At 37.7% G+C, this 20,286-nt stretch overlaps 1 protein-coding gene across 1 annotated transcript in view; it reads right to left on the reverse strand.

The window, feature by feature from the left end:
* FRAS1 (Fraser extracellular matrix complex subunit 1) overlaps window positions 1–20,286 on the reverse strand; it is a 429,797-nt gene that overhangs the window by 85,380 nt on the left and 324,131 nt on the right. The window contains exons 36-41 of the mRNA XM_019466685.2: window positions 14,123–14,254; window positions 12,692–12,817; window positions 10,452–10,699; window positions 4,638–4,786; window positions 4,067–4,229; window positions 2,368–2,503 (exon numbers count right to left, since the gene is read on the reverse strand). Coding sequence (XP_019322230.2) covers window positions 2,368–2,503; window positions 4,067–4,229; window positions 4,638–4,786; window positions 10,452–10,699; window positions 12,692–12,817; window positions 14,123–14,254 — 954 coding nt within the window. The remainder of the gene's footprint in view (window positions 1–2,367; window positions 2,504–4,066; window positions 4,230–4,637; window positions 4,787–10,451; window positions 10,700–12,691; window positions 12,818–14,122; window positions 14,255–20,286) is intronic.

A 20,286-nucleotide genomic window follows, 5' to 3' on the forward strand; every position in this document is an offset into this window, starting at 1 on the left:
AAATTTTTATTTTCCCTTTACATTGATCACTACAAATAAAATAAAGGTGGCTTCTTTATTTGGGTCAAAGAGCCTAAGCAAACTAAATGATGCCTAAATATATACTCAAATAGAGTAATGACTTCTTTTCTGTCATTGGAAAACACGCTGTTCAATAAGTGAATCTGTCATTGAAGCTTTAAGCACCAATCCTTCCAAGTTTTAAAACTGCACCTTCTAGGGGCACTTGGCTGGCTCAGTTGGTACAACATCTCACTCTTGATATCAGGGTCGTGGGTTTGAGTCCCATGTCGGGCATGGAGCTTACTTTAAAAAAAAAATTTTTTTTAATTGCATCTTCTGTTTTTTCATGTAAAATCATTCTCATTTTGCTTCCTTGCCTTCTTAAGCAGAATATACTATGCACAAATTAAACAGTTCTCAATACATGCAGGCTATCATTATCAGCATCTATTACTGCCTTGTGCTGGAACACAGTCTTGTGTGCCCTAGAGGCAATGAAGGTGGGTACTGTTCTGTTTGTGTTGGTACTAAATGAATGTAGAGCCCATGCTGTAGGATTTTATACCTAACAATATAATTATTGTTTCTTCCCGTCTTGCCAGTAAGAAGTTAAAATTGCTTCTAATATTTTTAAAAAGGCATTAGGCTGATCTGCTGGATTCTGAATCTAGGAAGCTAGTTTCACATATACAAAACAGGCTCAGTTCTGAACACCCATGGAGCAAAGGCTGGAGTCCTTAAATTGTCTAGGGATAATTATTTGTACCTCTCACCCCCCACCCCCCACCATCTTTTCCTTACTTCCAGGCTCATACTAATGTAGAGCAGTGATTCTCCAGGCATCTTCCTGGGTCAACAGCAGTGGCATCACCTATGAGCTGGGGAGAAATGCAAATGCAAGGGCCTCACCAGCTTCTGCAAACAGGAACTCTGAGCTTGCTGCTCGGGAAACTGTTTTCACGAGCCCTCCAGGTGAGTCTTATACACAGTAAGGTTTGAGAATCACTTTTTAGAGAGCTGAGGCTTGCCAGAAATTTAACTTCTAGATCAGTGACATACTCCTCTGCATGCATTCCAGGTTAACGTAAAACTGTTAGGAAGGCTTAATAAGAAACCACCCGGAGAGAAGAGAAGTGCAAAGGGGCAACTACCATTTCATGATTTCCCACCTTTGCCCATGCTCTTCCCTCTGCCCACAGTGAGACTCCCACGAACCCTTCAAGTTCTAGTGCACATGTCACTTCCTCAGCCTTTTCTGCCATCTCAGGCAAAATTAATCGTTTTGCCCTATGTACCTTCTCAGAGTTTGCCCCTCTCCCTGTCCCAGCATTTTATTTATTGTGATTCATCAGTCTTCATATCTGTCTCCCTCTCAAGGCAGGGGCTATGACTCATCTTTACATCCTTTGTATCTAGCACATACATTTGTTGAGATAAATCAAATTGAGGGATAAACAAACTACGTACATACAATGAAAGGCAAGATGGGGAAAGGACCTGAGATTTTCTACAGGAAAACACGGCCACTGCTAAAGGGATTTCTGGTAACCAGGCTCAGATCCCAGGCAACATGCTGGCCACAGACACCTTCAGTGAAAGGCCTCTCCATGGGAGCTGCTAGCTGCACACCAATTAGAGCCAAGCGCTGGCATTCAGGAATCTCATTGCAGAGGCAGAAACACAGTAACCTGCCAGGAGCTGTCTCAGCTGCCAGTCACCTGGGTCTCAGAGGGCCTGTGGACAGCACATGCCTGCTTGCCTCTCCTTCCTTGTGATAACCATCAAGGGCGGTGGGTCCAGGGCAGATGGTGGAGGGGGAGGGATGTTGAGGAGAGGGTCACAGATAGACAAGCATGCATTTCAATTCATGTCATATCTTTAAAAGGAGCTGGGACATAAACTATGGTTCAGCTAAACTGCAGCCACCTCACAATGAAAAGACAGGAATTTCCTTGACACTCAGTTCTGAGTGTCTCTCCATCCCCGTTGCACACACTACAGATCTTCTACCCTGCTCTATTTTTTTGTCATAGCCTGACTTACCTCCTAGCATCTTACACAATCTTCTTATTGGTGAGGCTTCGTATCTGTCTCCCCCTACCAGGATCTAAGGCAACATGAAGGTAGGGGTTTCTATCTGTTTTGTTTACTGGTATACCCCTAGTACTTAAAAAGTGCCTGGCACACAGAAAATGCTCAGTAAATTTCTGAGTGAATGAAAGCTTCCTTCTTCCCATTTCCTTGAAATGGATCCATTCCTCTGTTAGCCCTTCACCTCCAGGTTTAGCTAAAGTCAGTTACCTCCTTCCACCGTCCCTTCTTTCTAGGTCCAGAACAATTCTACAGCAAAACTACTGCTGGTACCTGTTCCTGTGTTCTCAATGCAGCCATATTTGGGCAGAGCACTTAGTTTAATGATGGCGTCTCCCTGGAGGTTGTCCTGATCGTCGGCAGCAAAGAAATGGTGAAATGAGAGTGGGGCTCTCCCTCCCTCGTCCACCTAAGAAAGAAAATATTGTACAGTCCTTGGGCGGTTGCACAGAACTGCAGTAAAAAGAACTGAATTGAAAAGTGCTGCCTGGGGTGACCTTCCAGCACCAATTCCACTTCTTTGAGGAGGCAGAATCTCTACAGACGAGATGAAGAATGTGCATGATGCTGGAGCCAGGCTTCTCAAAGCTACACTCAGACACTATGACTTCTGGGTCTCCCTTCAAAGTTGTGCTTCCTTCAGTGATGGATCTGGTTATAAAGCAGCTCTAGCCCATTCCAATCACCCACCTCGGCACAGCAGGATGGCTGCCTTTCTTCCCTATCAACATTCAAAAGCCCGCAGCTAGAGAATGATCCATCCTGTTCTCCCTCAGATACTGTGAGGAAGACTGTCCCACAGGTGCTCCCACCCAGGATAAAAGTCCCACTTCTCCCCTTACAGGATATGTTGGTAGGTGTGCAGGAAGAAAGGCCTCACCATACCTGAAAGCAAGGGCTGATCTTAATGTTAAAGAGGCAAATAAATCAGTATAAGTAAAAGCAGCTGCTTGAACTAACTTTTTCTTTTAGGGCCCTGTTTTGTATGCTAACTCTGCAACCTGTCTTTGGTGTTTTTTGCTAGCCTCCTGGACATGACTGAGCCATTTCACTTTGAATAATTCTTGGCCTCATGTAGGGAGATCTACAAGATACAAAGTAGAAGGTCACCCTGACGCTGGGAATGGAGAAGGCCCACATGGGTTCCCCAAGGTATGGAATATCAAAGCCATTTAAAAACAACTCAGTTTTATGAGTATCATTTGCTTGACAAAACCAGAAAAATTCCTGCATTTTTGGCATTATGGTATGTACACAGAGCAGGCCAAGGAAACGGAATTAACTCTTACGGAATCCTTACCATGTGTTGTTATGTACTGGGGGCTTTTATATGCTATTCTGTTAACCATCAGAGCAATCCTCTATATAACAGGAGTAGTTATATTTTAAAGATGAGGAAATGGAAGCTAAGAAATATGTAATTAATTAGACCGGGGTCACCCAGCTAGTAAGTAACAGAACCAGCACTTGAACTCGGGTCTGGGTGACCTCATGATTGGGATATGTCATATGGCCTCCATCCCCCCCACACCCAAGGAACTGTAAATAATATTTACAGTGATTAATATTGACTTAAGAAGTGACTTGGGGACATTGTCCATATCCCCATATTTTAGTTCTTACAGACATTAGATGATTAACTCCTAAAAGATATATTACATTTATAATTTCACTGCCACTACTTCACACATCTAGCATAATATACAAAATATTACACATGTCTAGCATTTATGCCTAGCACATAAATATTTTTGACTAAATAATACAAACATAATTATTTGACCTTCTGCATATAATTTTTTCATACTTTTTGAAAAAACTCATGGTTAAAAACTACATATCTTGACAGTACTGGCTAGATACTTTGGGGGAAGAACTTGGCAGCCAGTTCAGGTAGAAATCCTGTATTTACATCAGCACAGATTCCAGTTCTCTATAACACTCATTGTTCATTAATCTGAGAATTGTTTACCGTGATAAGGTCAGCAAAAGCAATGACTGGAGGTGGATTCTCAACAGGAGTGATAGTGATGGTAAACATCTGATTGTCTAGATGGTTGTGGTCCATATCAGAGACAGAGAAATGGAAGCTATCAGTAACCAGATTACCATCAGTCTCATACACAGCTGAATACCTACAGAGGTAAGGACAAGAATCAAATGAATGAGCTACATGACAAGCCAGGTAAGATGATTGCATCTTTGTTTAAAACTGGAACAATATAGGGGCGCCTGGGTGACTCAGTTGGTTAAGCGTCCAACTTCAGCTCAGGTCATTATCTCTTAGTCCATGAGTTCGAACCCCTCGTCGGGCTCTGTGCTGACAGCTCAGAGCCTGGACCTTGCTTCAGATTCTGTGTCTCCCTCTCTCTCTGTCCCTCCCCCTCCCTCTCTCTCTCTCTCTCTCTCTCTTTCTCTCAAAAATAAATAAACATTTAAAAAATGAAGCAATATAATCTTTTAAGGGAGCTATGGGTTAGTTGCTTAAATGTTTTAATACAATTTTTAAAAATTCTGTCAAGTAATACAAAATGGTTATATACCTAATTTTCTTGTTGTTGATGTCTTCCATTGTGAAATTGGAAACCTCCGAGAGCTCTTCCACTTCAGGTCCTGACATTCTTAAGAGGGCACCATACATGGGCAGAGAACTTAACTGAATCCAGATCTCTGGGTCAGGGGAAGAATCATCCTAATCAGGCAAATATGAGGCAAGACGTGAACACACATTTATAGGAATAAATACTTCCAGTAATTAAAAATCACATGTGCTTCCTTCTCTGCCAATTGGAAAAGTCTCTTTCCCTTTGTGATAAAGCAACACCACTTTGAAGTGCTTGAAAATCCTAGTATCTATTCCTCGTAAAATGCCTCTTTGATAATGTCTTCTTTCAAGACTAGTTTATGATGTTAATGGGGAAATGCACTTTAGGTATGTGGCATAAAACAAAGAGATGCCCTATTGTTATTATAAGGGCCATATGGGGTTTCATTGCTATTACAAGCATCTAGTGAAGAACAAAACCTGGTCAGAGCTCTCTATAAACATGGTTGTAGGCTTCTTTTAAGAGTTTCAAAGGACAGTTTGCTTTTTAGACAGAGTTAAAATTCTATTATAACATATAATACAATGATAAATATAATTCTGTGAAACAGAAAGAAGGGAAGTTATTTAGCTTAGTCAATGACTCAGTTTAAGTAATATTTGACATGCAAAAAGTTTAGTTTAACAGAAGAATTTAGGAAATCTTACAGATTTCATTCTACCAGGATGGAACCTACAGATACTCAACCCCTAAGATGGCCAATCTTAACAAACACGATTTCCCTTTCCTTCTGCATTGTTTATTGAGAAAATTGGCTTTCTGTGTTTCCAAGTGGACAATAGTTGTATATCTCAATGAACAATTTCTTCTTTCTTCAAGAATGTTGTGGAAATATCTAAGAGGCAGGCAACATCTTCTTGGAGAGTTTCTCTGAGTCATTCATCTTTTAGAGTAGTTGGCTGTGAACATGGGGGCTCTTTGCACTTTACCACAGCAACAAAAAATATATATATTGCATGGCAAAGTGTACTTTTAAATGCAAATTTCCGTTGCTGTGTTATAGTTATTTGAAGTATGGATCAGGAATGTGCTCAGGATATCTGGTGATCTGGGGCAGGGGGTTTTAGTCAGTTCTTGTTTATACCCCTAAGGGCCTTTTTAAGTTGACAGGTCAGAGCCTCAATGCAAGGTCACAGAATTTTCCATATTTCCTCACATCACCTGACACCAGTAAGGAAGGAAACTCAAATTCATTGAAGCTGCAAACCTTCAGAAAATTTCCCCTAAATTTATACTTCAAAACTTTCTCTACTATTCCACATGGGTTATCAAATACAACATGCAGACTTCCAAAAGACTGCCTCCTAATATTATTATGGGTACCCTCTGAGAGAGAATTTTTAAAAGACAGCTAAGAGTTCCAAAGTACTGTCTTCGGAGATGGTGATAAACTACAAGGACAGAACTCCTGGCTCTTGATTAGAATGAATAGCTTTGAAATTCCACACTGGTAAATTTGGCAAAGAAATGCTTATTTCATGTCAGGCACATTTATTTTAATGTTTCAAATCTCAAGTGACCGGTGGGTTTGAAAAAGTGTGAAACTGGCTAGATATTTTTTTCTTCTGAAAATGCTATCATAATTTAAGAAAATATTAATTATTTTTAATAATTAAGGAAAATGACTACTTTGGCCTATCTAAGGTATCACGGATGCAAAAAAATTGATAAGAATGTAGACTTTATTCTCACATAATTTTCCTACCTTCCTAACCCTTTTGTATTAGTTCATTTTTCATTTTCTTTTTATTATTTTTACATCTATTGACCCACCAGTCAACACAAGGACTAGAACACTGCTAATTAACATTCATGTATGTGTTCCTCCTTTATCTTGTCATTGGGCTACCATCACCCTGGATCTTGCTTCTCATTTCCTTGAATTTCTTGATATGATTTGATATATTACTACAAAGTATTTTTAGTTGTTTTTAAAAAACTTATGAAAAGACTTTCCCCTTGTGGGACTTCTTACTCAGTAGTGGACTGCTGAGACCCGTCGATATTGTTGTATGTAGCAATAGTTCATCTGTTTCGAGTGTTGTGTAATATTCTATGGAGTAAGTATACCACAGGTTCTATTATCCTGTTGATGGGCATTTGTCTTGTTTCAATATTTTTGCTATTACAAATAGTATCACTTTGAGTATTCTTGGGCATATCTTTTGGTGTACATATGAAAGTTTCTCTTGGATAGGAATCTAGGAGTGGAATGGTTAGTGTATATGACCGCTCATCCTCACAAGACTATGCCAAATTCTTTCCCAAAGTGGCTTCTTCAAGTTTACTTTTCCATCAGCAAAGAAACTTCTACAGGTTCATTTCCTCTACAACATTTAAAATTTTAGATTTCTTCCAGTTGAATTGGTATGATATGGTATATAGTCTTTTTGGCTTTTCTTGATGCATAAAAAAGTGATGATATCTTTTTATATTTATTGGCCCTATGGGTTCCTCTTCTGAAATTCCTATTAATGTCTCTTGTTCATCTTATCTGGGTTATCTTTTTCTTCTCAATCTGTAGACATTTGATATATTTTCTTTGTTATTTTTGGTTATATATATTGCAAGTACCTTCTTCCAATTTGTAACTTGTCTGTTTTGTGTATTTCTGGTATGTTTAGGGAAACATAAATTTAATTTTAACACAGTCAGATTTATTAATCTTTTCTTCATAGTTAGGACTTTTTGTTTCTTGTTTAAAAATTCTTCCCTTTCCCAATATCTAAAAATATTTACCTATATCCTACAAAGAATTGCTTGATTTGCTTGAAGTTACTAATCTCTGTGTACAGTGTGAGGGAGCACTACAAGTTCTTTTTTTACCCATAGGAATAACCATTTTGTGCAGATCTATATTTTAAGTAGTTCCTCCTGTTTCCACTGATCTGGCTTACTATACCTGTTTTATATTACAGTCTCATTTGTAGGTCTGTTTCTGGACTGTCTCGTACATTCTCGTGCTACTACACTGCTTTAAATAGCACAGGTTTATCATAAATTCTGATATTTGATAGGGCAAGCCCCTGCCCTCCTAGCATTCTGTTTCAGAATTTTGGTCCTTTGTTCTTTATTGTAGAATCACCTTATCAAGATCCATAAAAAGTCCACTGGGCTTTTGATTGGAACTCAGTTGAAAGGCAGGATCACTTTGCAGGAAAATTGCTATCTTTTAGATATTAAATCCTGTGATTCATGAGTATGGCATGGCCCATCATTTATTGAGTGCTTTTAATGTTTTATTTTATTTTTGAGAGAGACAAAGACAGAATGCAAGTGGGTTAGGGGCAGAGAGAGAGGGAGACACAGAATCCGAAGCAGGCTCCAGGCTCTGAGCTGTCAGCACAGAGCCCAAAGCGGGGCTCGAACTCACAAGCTGTGAGATCATGACCTGAGCCGAAGTCAGACGCTCAACCGACTGAGCCACCCAGGCGCCCCTATTGAGTGTTTAAAAAAAAAATGTTTGTCAATTAAGTTGTTACAATTTTTTCTGTAGAAGTACTGTCTAATTTTTGTTAGATTTAGTCCAAAAGACATGATTTTAAAATGCTATCATAAGTGGTATCATTTTTTAAGTTACATTTAGTGGCTATTTTTTGCTTATGTATAGCAATGCTATTGCTTTGTTAAGCTTCTCTTTGATCCCTTGGTAAATTCTCCTTTTATTTCTAAAACTTTGCTAAGAGATTCTTTTGGATTTTCTTTTAGTTGTACATAGTATCAATTTTCCCTAGAAATTATACATCTTTTTTTACATTTATTCTTAGATATGTGTTATGCGATGTTATTATAGATGGTATCCTATTTTTAATTATTATATTTTTGGCTGGTGCCTAGAAATGCTATTAGCTTTTTAAGATTAATCTCATATCATCCTGCCCACATTACAGATGAGAAAACTAGCCCTAGAAAGCTAAGTAACTTGCCAAGGGTTACTATGCTAGTAAGTGGTAAGCCTGGATTAAAACTCATCTGTTGTAACTACAAAACACCCTTTCACTACTTGTTTACCTGCAGTGTGTAGCAAACTGTACAGGAAACCGCCATTAAGAAGCAAATCACACAGAATCCCATTTCTGCCTTTTGTCTCTCTTGACATCTCTTGCCATTAATGATACTCTAATTAAGAAGAGGCTTGTCTGCTCCTATCCTTTTATATTCTGCTCCATTTATGACCAGCATTTCAGATGGCTTTTCTAACCTTTTTGCATGTTCACTACAAACTCACTAACTATGCATATCTGCAAAAATTTCCCCCCATGACACTAAGCACAAAATTCTTCTACAACCCTCAGAGAAAAAGTTAGTATATAACTTAGCTAAGTCCTTAAAATATGCTATACTTTCAGCAGGCTAGAATAGTCCTTTTGGAGTCTTTCTGCTCTAGTGGGTAAATTCACATTCAATCAATTTCTGAAAAATACATGTTCAGTTGCCAATGGGCTTGCGTTTTGATATGCAGCTTATAATACACAGTTAATGGGCAGGAACTGCTCCTGGAGAGCTATTTTGGCCTGTCAAACATTTTTCAAGCCTTGGTGATCTATTGATTAAATCTATATTCATACATTTTTATGAATTCATGAGTTTCATAAGATTCAAAAGACCATAACCTATGGTAAAAATCACCTGTCAATTAAGAAAAAAACAAAATCAAAGCTGTTCTGAAGCTCTACTGGACCCATGAGAAGAATCCGGGTGGAATGCAGTTTCCCATAATTTAAGAAAAGACAATTTCAGGGCTAAATCTGTGCTAAAGCAATTGAAGCAATTGTTCCCAGGCTAAGGCTTTATCTTACATGCTACTATTCAGGACTAGATTTTATAGCTAGACTATTTAGCCCAGAAAAGGATTACTTAAAACTATATAGTATTTAAAAAGGCAGGGGACAGGTCATTAGTTAGAATTTTAACATTGGTAAGGAAAAATTCAATACTAAGAATGATTACCATTCAGATAATCATCCTTATTTTCAAGGTATTTGCCAAAACTATTCATTATGTTTACATGGATAATTCATGTATGTTTACAATCCACACAACTGAAAAATAAAATTAATTATACTTATTATCCTTAGCTCCAGAGGTGGAATCAAAGAAAGAAGAAGAGTTTAATTCACCAGGATCACTTAGCAAATTAATGCCAGATGGGGAAAAAATGCAGAGTCCCTAAATCTAAACCTTGGTCCCCTAAACACACTGCTTCCTTTGGGGCATGGGATGGGGGTGAGTCAGTAATCTTGCCTAGGGAATCTGGCAGAGATGCACTGCCAAAGGGGTGTGCCAGCATTCTGTCTAGAGCTGGCTCTGAGACAAAAGCTGGTGAAAAGTGGACTTCTTCTCAGTGGGCCATGAAATATCATAAGTTATTAGTCATTAATCAGACAAGTTCTTCTAAAACGCTCTTTCCTGAAAATTCCCACTCAAAATATTATGGATGGGGCTTCAAAAAAAATGGGGACTTGGGTTTTTCTGACACCAGCAATGTTCCTTGTTGGCAATCACCCATCCCTACACAATCTCATTGTGTTTTCATCAAAGTTTTGCTCGTTCCTTTGTCTGTTCATGAGACACTAGGAGCAGCCTGAGTAAACACTGTAACTCCTTCTAAGAGTAGAACTATTGGGAAAGTTGAGAAAAAACTTCCTTATCTGGCCATATACCTGATGTCCCAAATATTCAGCCATAGTCTTATTTTCTAGTCAGGCCCAGGGATGGGGCGCAGTGAACAAGAGCGGGGCAAGAACTTACAACATAAGCAAGATGTGACCTGGTGATTATGGCCGTGCTTTTACTAGCAACTGTAATGCTCAGAGAGGCGCCGGCAGCCAGCTGAGGCCCTGGGTCCTCTGACAGTGACACCTCCACTCTTACTTCCACGGTTGTCACCGAGGTGCCATCTGTGACTGAGATCTCCATGCTGTCTTCCCGGGCGGAGGAGCCGTCGTGTAGATACTGCAGAGCATTTTTCTTAATGTCCTCATATGTGAAAGTGTCACCTTTTGAGAATAAAACAAAGTGCAAAACCAATTACTTCTGGGAATAACACTTTTCATGTATATAACACCTTTGTTCTCAGGATTTCAAAGTACATATAGGATCATAAACTCTGGGAGTTGTAAGTTAATTAGTCCAACCACCCACCCAATATAGGATTCCTTTTATACCACTCTTGAAAAGGGGTTATTTAGCCTGCCCTTCAACACTTCTCAAGGTGGGAGGCTCACTGTTTTACAAGGTAGCTAATTCTACTGGAGAGGGCCCTAATTTTTGTAAGTTCTTAATCATATTGAGCCCAAATCTGTTTCTGTAAGATTCAGGCATCATTCTTAGTTCTAGCGAATTAAAGGTCAAGCCTCTATTCTTTATGATAACGCTTCTAGAATCTAATCTTGACACTAGAATTCTTTTGAGAAAGGTATGAAAATAAATTATGTTTGATGAATCTGTAGAGGTCTTTATTTTAGTTGGGAGTATAAAGTTTTTCTAAAATAAAAAATATCTAAAAATTGAAAAACCTACTTAAAGTTAGAAATCCAAACTTTCTAAGTCTAGAGTACTAATTTGTGATAGATTTTATAGGCATCGTGTGAAATAAGTTTCAAGGTCATATAACTTTGGGGAAAATAGGTTTAAACAAAATTTAAAACTAAAAATTTTTGAACTGCAGGATTTACTAGAATTTTAGAATCTTCGATATATAAGTATTAAAGCATTTCAAAATTGTTTGGTCATGGAATCCTTTATGAGAAATGCCCCTTAGTGCCATGGACCCCAAGGATTCTAGAGAGTACAACTGAGGAATTGGTATTCTTGGATATTATTTGCAATTCTATTCCCTGATAGATTATTGGCTGTAATAATTGGTATTATGAATGAGACTAAAGAATTTATTCATTTTCTGTATTTGTCTTCCAAGCCTTCTCTTTTAACATTGTGTTATTGTGATTTACTGGTGCTAGTGGTATTGAGCCTTAAAAAAAGGTAATAAAACTAATATTTTATATATATCTTTGTATCTTATATATTAATTATACAAATATAAGCTAAATATACTGTTAAAGAAGCTGGGCTCTGACTGTTAATGCTCTTAAAGTAGTTCCCTTAGGATGCTAGAGATTTATTCTGATGACATTTCTTGTGTTCAGTAAATTTTTTAAAAATCTGCCTTTGACTCCCAAATGCTGATTGGTTCTTCTTCAAATTCTATCTACCTTCAAGGTCAGAGACTTGCCCCCCTCTCTCTGCAGGGATATTCGAATGAATGCATGATTACATACCTATTAGGAATTATATAAAGGTTTTGAGAAAGTACAGATTGTTAAAATAAGCATATAGCATTCCAAAGTGATTACTTTGAAAGGGATAATACTCACTTTGATATATATGGGCTGACTATTAAAAATTAGATTAGTTGTGTTCCTTGTGCTTCTCTCTGTTTTCTAAACAATCAACATGTCTTATTTTTTATAATTGGAGAGAGTGTAAGAAATATTATTTTGGAAAGCTGGTCACATCACCTACCATAGTGTTACATCACAAAGACAATACTCAAAAAATGTGTTTCCTTTTCTATGGATGAGGATACGTGTAGTTTATATTATCAGAGTTTCAGTGCTAAAAATATTGTGAAGATTAACATACCAAACTAAGGAAGACAAATTCATCTTAATGAACAAACCATAGGAAAGTGGCAGCTGACACTTCCTATGAGGTTGTTCTAAATGTATTTACTCCAGGTAAATCGACCAATTCAACTAATTTCACCAACAACATGAGGAAACAGCTTCATAGTTTGGGGTGTGGGTGATGGCACAGAGAAAGAAGTCCCAAATATTTCAGCCAATTGGCTAAAAGCTAAAAGTTTTTCCTTTTTCAGTGTCTCCTCATAGTTTGTCCCACAGAGTGGCTTTCCTTCTTGTCTGAGACACATAAAACTGACTATAGAGCAAGAAATTCTCCAAGCAGTCAATGACAGAGTAAGCAGCTACCTGTGGCCATGGGCCCTTTGAACTTGGCTGTGTACTTAAGGAGCACGCCATGCTCTGGAGGTTTCCGGAGCTCAAAGAAGAATTCTTCAGGTGCTATCTTGGTATCTCTTACTACCAGCTGAAGTCCTGCAGTCAGGAGACAAATCATATGACAGGATGTGGGTACGTTAAAAAAAACTCTATGCCCTGGGTGCCTGGGTGGCTCAGCTACTTATGTGTCCAACTTCAGCTCAGGTCATGATCTCACAGCTCGTGGGTTCAAGCCCTGTGTTGGGCTATGTGCTGACAGCTTGGAGCCTGGAGCCTGCTTTGGATTCTGTGTCTCCCCTCTCTGCCACTCCCCCGTTCTCTCTCTCTCTCTTTCTTCCTTTCTCTTTCTCTTTCTCTCAAAAATAATACACATTCAAAAAAAATTTTTTAACTGTATGCCCTGCATATATTACAGCCACAGGGCAGGCTGGAAGCCATGCTGTAGACAATCTGATGGCCATCAGAAGTCAGTGTTTAACTCCAATCAACCACAAAAGAGTGAAAATTGATAATACAGTCAATTCTCAAATTGCAAATAGTTAACTTACTTTTAAAAGTTAATTGATAAGTAGGTAGTTCTCAATTAAGAACACTTTTCATCTTCTATACAAATGAGGGCATGGAAACCAACATTAGGTCAGTCCTGATCTGCGGGGGTAGGTTTTCTTACAGAAAATGTTCCTAGAAACTGTTTTTGCTTTTCACTATTTATTCCCTTCTTTTTCTGAACCTACACAAGAACAAAATTGTTTTAACATCAGCTGCTATGGCCATGACAGAAGTGAGAAAGAGTAGGGTAGAAGTGACAGTCGGCTTGTTTAGAAATTGGATGATAATTAATTTCAGGCCAATACTCATGGGTAGAAACTGGTTGAGGATCTGTAGAGAACAGCTAACAAAACCACAACATACACTGTTTGCTTTTAAAATGTACTTAGTGAAAGAATAAAGAAAATCCTAAAAAGTAGGTACACTAATAGGTAAATAAAATCACATCCAAAATAACAGGGCCAACTCCTCACAACTTCTGAAGGTTACTATGATCTGTTGTTTCTCCTGTTTCTCTTTACTTTCCAAACAAGCACTTTTCTGCTCTCTACTCTCCTTTGTTAACTTTGTACTTTAGTGATGGCAACAAATCAAACTCCTGGAGTCTAGAAAATGAATTCTGTGTTGTATTCCATCACTGAACATTGACCTCTGAAGGGTTTATTTCCTTTTCTCTGTGCTGTTTCTATTTGCATGGAAATGGGCGGAGGGAAGGAAACAGGTGAGAATGCATGCACCTTTTGGAAGAGGAGGTCACTACTTTTTGGCAAGCATCAAGAGGTTTAAACAGGGACTGTGGCTGAATTATGGTTCCATTTCCAAAGGCATGTTTCTTTCAGGTTCAGTTCTTACCTATAGAAGAGCTGCCTCCTGGGCTGACCTCAAGCAGTGGAGCTGTGACCTGGAACACAGGCGGGTGCCGATCAGTGGGAAGCAAGTGAATGGTGAGGACCATCTCCGGACTTGTGTGATCTCCATCTGAAACTGGAAAGGACACACACACACACACACACACACACACACACACACACATCAACTTGTAGTCTGGTCACCATCAGGCTGCTTCCACAAACAGGTAGCCAGAAGCTTTTTTAGATTACCTTAACACCTTACAGAGATGCTTACAAATGGAAAAAGTAAGCAAGCAAGTAAGATACTGTGGGCTATTCTAACAAAGCTTTTTCTACTGGATAATGAAAAGGCTAAAGGACCATAATAACAAGTCATTCTAAGAAGCAAGTTTCACAACAAGGTGATATTGGTAAACACTAGGGGAAAGGAAAGTAACACAAAATCTGCACTCTTAGATGATGCTGGTAAAGACTTATTTTTTTTATTTATGGAATTATTTTTTGACTCCTTCTCCTATTTCAGAAAAATATTTTCTTTCGAGTGATCTCATTTAGAAAGACATGCCTATGTCTCCTTAGAAAAGAACTTTCTGAAAAAGATAGAAAATACCCATACAAGTTTCTCTAATGGCATTTGTTTGGAAGCAAGCAGACCCAGTTTTTTTTACCTGAACGTTATACACAATGCAGTAAATGCAAGATACTTTTGCGAACAGAACAATGACTTCAAGATTTTATTTCCTTGGATTATCTGACATCCAAGTGAACACTGATCACCTGAAGGACACAAAGGCAGAGGTGCCTGGCCCTTGACTCTTCTTTCCCCTTTCTTACCTTACGACACCCTTGTGGGGCGCCTGGGTGGCTCATGTGGTTAAGAGTTCGAGTTCAGCTCAGGTCAAGATCTCACAATTTGTGAGTTGGAGCCCTGCATGGAGCTCTCTGCTGTTATTGAGGAGCCTGCTTTGGATTCTCTGTCTCCCTCTCTCTCTCTGCTCCTCCCTTCCCCACAAAAATAAATAAACATTAAAAAATAAAAAATAAAAAATACCCTCTCTTCTCTAAAAGCCAGGTTTGGAAGAATATGTGTACTATCAGTTCACCAATGTGTTTATCTGTAGTGGCTAGTAAGGAAACTGTACTGTTGATTATTTGAAATGTGTAGTATGCTTTCATATGGGTTGGTTTCCTTCTTCCCTTTCTTTTAGACTTAGTAACAAGTCTGTAGGAATCTGACATCTACTTAAGCAAAGTAAAGCATTGCTCAGGGCCTCCTACTAATGACATTTGGGTTTTATATTTGCCTTTTCCTTGAGAACAGATCTAAAAGATATGGCTGGGTTTTATAAGGTACAGAGCAGTCCAGAAATAGTCCTACTGAAGGCCAGGAGACATTACCCTTGTGACATGAAGGTTTCATGGTCCTGGTCATTCAGTTAAGTGTCACAATTATTGCCCCTGCTTCTTTGTTTATGCTCAGTCTCCTCTCTGGATCATCAAAGATAGGGACAAATAATTCTTAACTTTGGAGAGTTTGGGGACAAACATAATGAACTTTTCCATAAATCTCAGTGGGTTCTGATTCTCTGAGGTCCCTGGAATCTAAGTTAAGAACACCTATGTTAAATAAAAATCATAGTTAAAAGATATAATTTTACTTTTTAAAATTGTTTTATGTTGATATCATTTTTTTTTTTTAGAGAGAGAGAGAGCGAGCAAGTGGGAGGGAGGGGCAGAGGGAGAGACAGAGAATCTTAACCAGGCTCCATGCCCAGTGAAGAGTCTGACATGGGGCTCGATTCCATGACTCTGGGGTCATGACCTGAGTTGAAATCAAGAGTCAGACACAATTGACAGAGCCATCCAGGTGTCCCATACACTGACTCCATTTTTAAGTTGGGAGGGAACCTCAGGGAGCCTTCCACATCCTCACTTTTACAGAAGAGGGAAGGGGCCCTGAAACTTAAGAGCCTTGGTAATATCACACAGCTGTCAGTGTGACCAAGGTGTATCCTTTTCTCTGTAAGTAAATGGAACAAAGCTATTTTCTGGCACATATTTTATAACTAGAAAATATATCAAGAGGATTCAGAATTTTGTAAGCAAATATAATAACTTATAATAAAAATGTTAGTAATTACAAGTCTAGGTGTCCCTTTGAGCAACATTTCTGATTTCTCTGAGAAACAGTCAAACTGCCTCTTAAGGTCAGATGCCTCCTGCAGGAACCATTTGCCTTGTGTATTTTCCTTGCTTAGGGCGCCTCTGCAGAGCACGTATGCTTATTTTGAAGCAGCCAGGTCAGGAATATCAACTTTCCTTCTCATCTTAGTTGATTAACCAAATGAGCTATTCTCCTTCATTCTACGGGTTAATATCAGGGCTTGGGCTTGTTGCCACCTTAGTTCATTATGTGCCTAATTTAAAATTTTCTCTCACAAAACCCTCCTAAAGGAGATAGCTTCCTTCCTACCAGTTTCCAAAAGTTTTTCTCCTTAAAAAAAAGGGAACCTCTTACACCCTTCACAACAATTAACTCAAATGGATCATGGAGCTAAATGTAGAATGCAGTAATACTATAAGGCTCCTAGAAGACAATATAGGAGATAACTTAGAAATGACCTTGGGTGATGCCTCTTTAGATACAACACAAAACATATGATCCTTGAAAGAAATCATGGATAAGCTGGACTTCATTAAAATTAAAAACTTCTGCTCTGTGAAAAATGTCAAGTGTATGAAAGGACAAGTCACAAATTGAAGAAAAAATGTGCAAAAGACCCATCTGATAAAGGATTGTTATTCAAAATGTACAAAGAACTCATAAAACCCAACAATAAGAAAACGAACAGCCTGATTAAAAAAATTGGCCAAAGACCTTAACAGACACCTCACCAAAGAAGATACATAGATGGCAAATCACATGAAAAAATGCTCCTCATCATATGTCAGCAGAGACATGCAAATTAAAACAATAATAAGATGCCATTACATACCAATTAAAATGGCCAAAATCTGGAACACTGACAATACCAAATGCTGACAAAGATGTGGGTCAAAAAGAACTCTTATACATTGCTGGTGGGAATGCAAAATGGTACAGCCATTTTGGAAGACAGTTTGGCTTTTTTTTTTTTTTAAACAAAACTAAATATATTCTTATCGTATGACACAGCACCTGCACTCTTTGGTATTTACCCAAAGTAGTTGAAAACTTAGGTCCAAAGCCTGCACCCAGATGCAGATGTATTTACAATTGCTAAAACTTGGAAGCAACCAAAATGTCCTTTAGTAGATGAATGGATAAATAAATTGTGGTACCTCTAGACAATGGAATGTTATTCAGCACCAAAAAGAAATGAGCTACTAAGCCACGCAAAGACATGGAGGAACCTTAAATGTATATTGCTAAGTGACATAAGCCAATCTGAAAATACCACATTTTTTTTGTCCTAACTCTCCACATGGTTTTATTATTTTTTTTGATATGAAATTTATTGTCAAATTGGTTTCCATACAACACCCAGTGCTCATCCCTACAGGTGCCCTCCTCAATACTCATCATCCACCCTCCCCTCCCTCCCACCCCCCATCAACCCTCAGTTTGTTCTCAGTTTTTAAGAGTGTCTTATGTTTTGGCTCCCTCCCTCTCTAACTTTTTTTTTTTCCTGCCCCTCCCCCATGGTCTTCTGTTAAGATTCTCAGGATCCACATAAGAGTGAAAACATATGGTATCTGGAGTGTTGATGCATAGGGGCACTTGTACCCCAATGTTTATAGCAGCACTTTCAACAATAGCCAAATTATGGAAAGACCCTAAATGTCCATCAACTGATGAAAGGATAAAGAAATTTTGGCAAGAGAAAGAATGAAATATGGCCTTTTGTAGCAACGTGGATGGAACTGGAGAGTGTTATGCTAAGTGAAATAAGTCATACAGAAAAAATACCACATTTTATAGGATTCTCACTATATGACATTCTGGAAAAGACAAAACTATGGAAGACAATGAAAAGAAGAGTGGTTGCTAAAGGAGGGAAGTAGGGAAGGGAGATGAATAGGAAGAGCATAGAGGATTCTTAGGGCAGTGAAAATACTCTATATGACATTATAATAATCCATTATAATAATGGATAAATGTCATTATTCATTGGCCAAAACCCAAAGAATGTAAAATGCCAAGAATGAACCCAAACTATAGATTTCGGTTGATTATGATACATTAGTATAGGTTCATCCTTAGTAAAAAATCTACTGTTCTGATGAGTGATATTGACAATGGGAGAAGCTATGCTATGCATGTGTCGGGGCAGGGTGAGTAAGGGAAATCTCTGTACCTTACTCTCATTTTTTTGTAAACCTGAAACTGCTCTAAAAAATTAAAATTTTAAAATCATTTAAAAAAATTACTCAACCATATATATATATATACGTATATATGTATATATATATATATACATATACACATATATGTATATATATATATATACATATATACATATGTATATATATATATACACACACACATATATATATATACATATATACATATGTATATATGTATATATACACACACACACATATATATATGTATATAAAAGATACATATATACATATAGAAGAAAAAGCCTCAGGCAGAAACAAGATAAATTAATTTAAGGTCACCCCAACATCTATTTCCTCTAGTCTGTATGATAAGTTCAAGGATCATTTAACTTCAAGTCCCAGAGAAGTTAATAGTTAACCCCTTCACCTAATTAAGCTTTTGGGTAAAAGTTGAGGTTTGGAAACCAAATAGGCACACTATTACAATACTTGTTTTTCATGACCAACACATATGCAGCCCAGACTAAATTAAATATCTCATGCTCAGTGTCAGAAACATGTATTAAAATCTTTGCTCTACTGTTTACCAGGACTGGAAATCTAGGCGATTACTTACTCTATTGACCTGTAGTTTTCCCAGCTTTAAAATGCTAAACATAATACTTTAAAATGCTAAAAATAGTATTGTTATAAGGATTAAATTAGACAACTTGTACTGAAAATTGTTTTGTAAAATGTAAAATACTATATAATCTGTTGTATATTATTAATGATTGTATGAACTATCTAGAAGCTTATCACTGGAAATGAGCTGATACTGGATTCACATCAACAAATGACAAAATAGTCGAAAAAGAAATAAAAGGCATCTAAATTGGAAAGGAAGAAGTAAAACTGTCACTATTTGCAGATGGCACATTATATATAGAAAAACCTAGATGCCACCAAAAGAAATTATTAGAACTAATAAACAAATTTAGTAAAGTAATATGATACAAAATCAATATGCTAAAATCTGTTGCATTTCTATATCCTAATAATAAGCTATCAGAGATGTTCAGAAAATAATCCCATTTATAACTACATCAAAAAGAATGAAACACCTAGGAATAAATTTAACCAAGTAGGTGAAATATCTGTGCTCTGAACTATAAGATACTGATGAAAGAAACTGGAGAAGACATAATAAATGTAAGGATATTTCATGCTCATGGATTAGAAGAACTAATATTGTCAAAAGGTCCATAATACTCAAAGCAATCTACAGATTCTAAGCAATCCCATCAAATTTCCAAAGGCATTTTCCACAGAAATAGGACCAATTATTCTAATTTTGTATGAAACTATAAAAGACCCCAAAAAGACAAAGCAATCTTGAGAAAGAAAAACAAAGCTGAAGGCATCATGCTCTCTCATTCCGAATTGTATTACAATGCCACAGTAATCAAAACAGCATAACATTGGCACAAAAATAGATCAACAGAATCAACAGAGATCAACAGTATAGAATAGAGAGCCCAGAAATAAACTTACATATATACAGTCAATTAATTTATGACAAAGGGGCCACAAATATACAATGAAAAGGACAGTCTCTTCAATAAATTGTGTTGGGAAAATTGGACAGCCACATGCAAATGAAGGAAACTCTACCATTATCTTATACCCCCCACACAAAATAACTCAATATGGATTAAACACTTGCATGTAAGACCTGAAACTATAAAACTCTTGGAAGAAAACAAAGGTGGAAGCTCTTTGATGCTGGCCTTGGTGATGATTTTTTGGGATTTGAAACCAAAAGCAAAGGCACCAAAAGCAAACATAAACAAGTGGGAC

The sequence above is a fragment of the Panthera pardus genome, unplaced genomic scaffold, assembly GCF_024362965.1.
Source record: "Panthera pardus isolate Hobbes unplaced genomic scaffold, ASM2436296v1 HiC_scaffold_13, whole genome shotgun sequence".
Taxonomy (NCBI): domain Eukaryota; kingdom Metazoa; phylum Chordata; class Mammalia; order Carnivora; family Felidae; genus Panthera; species Panthera pardus.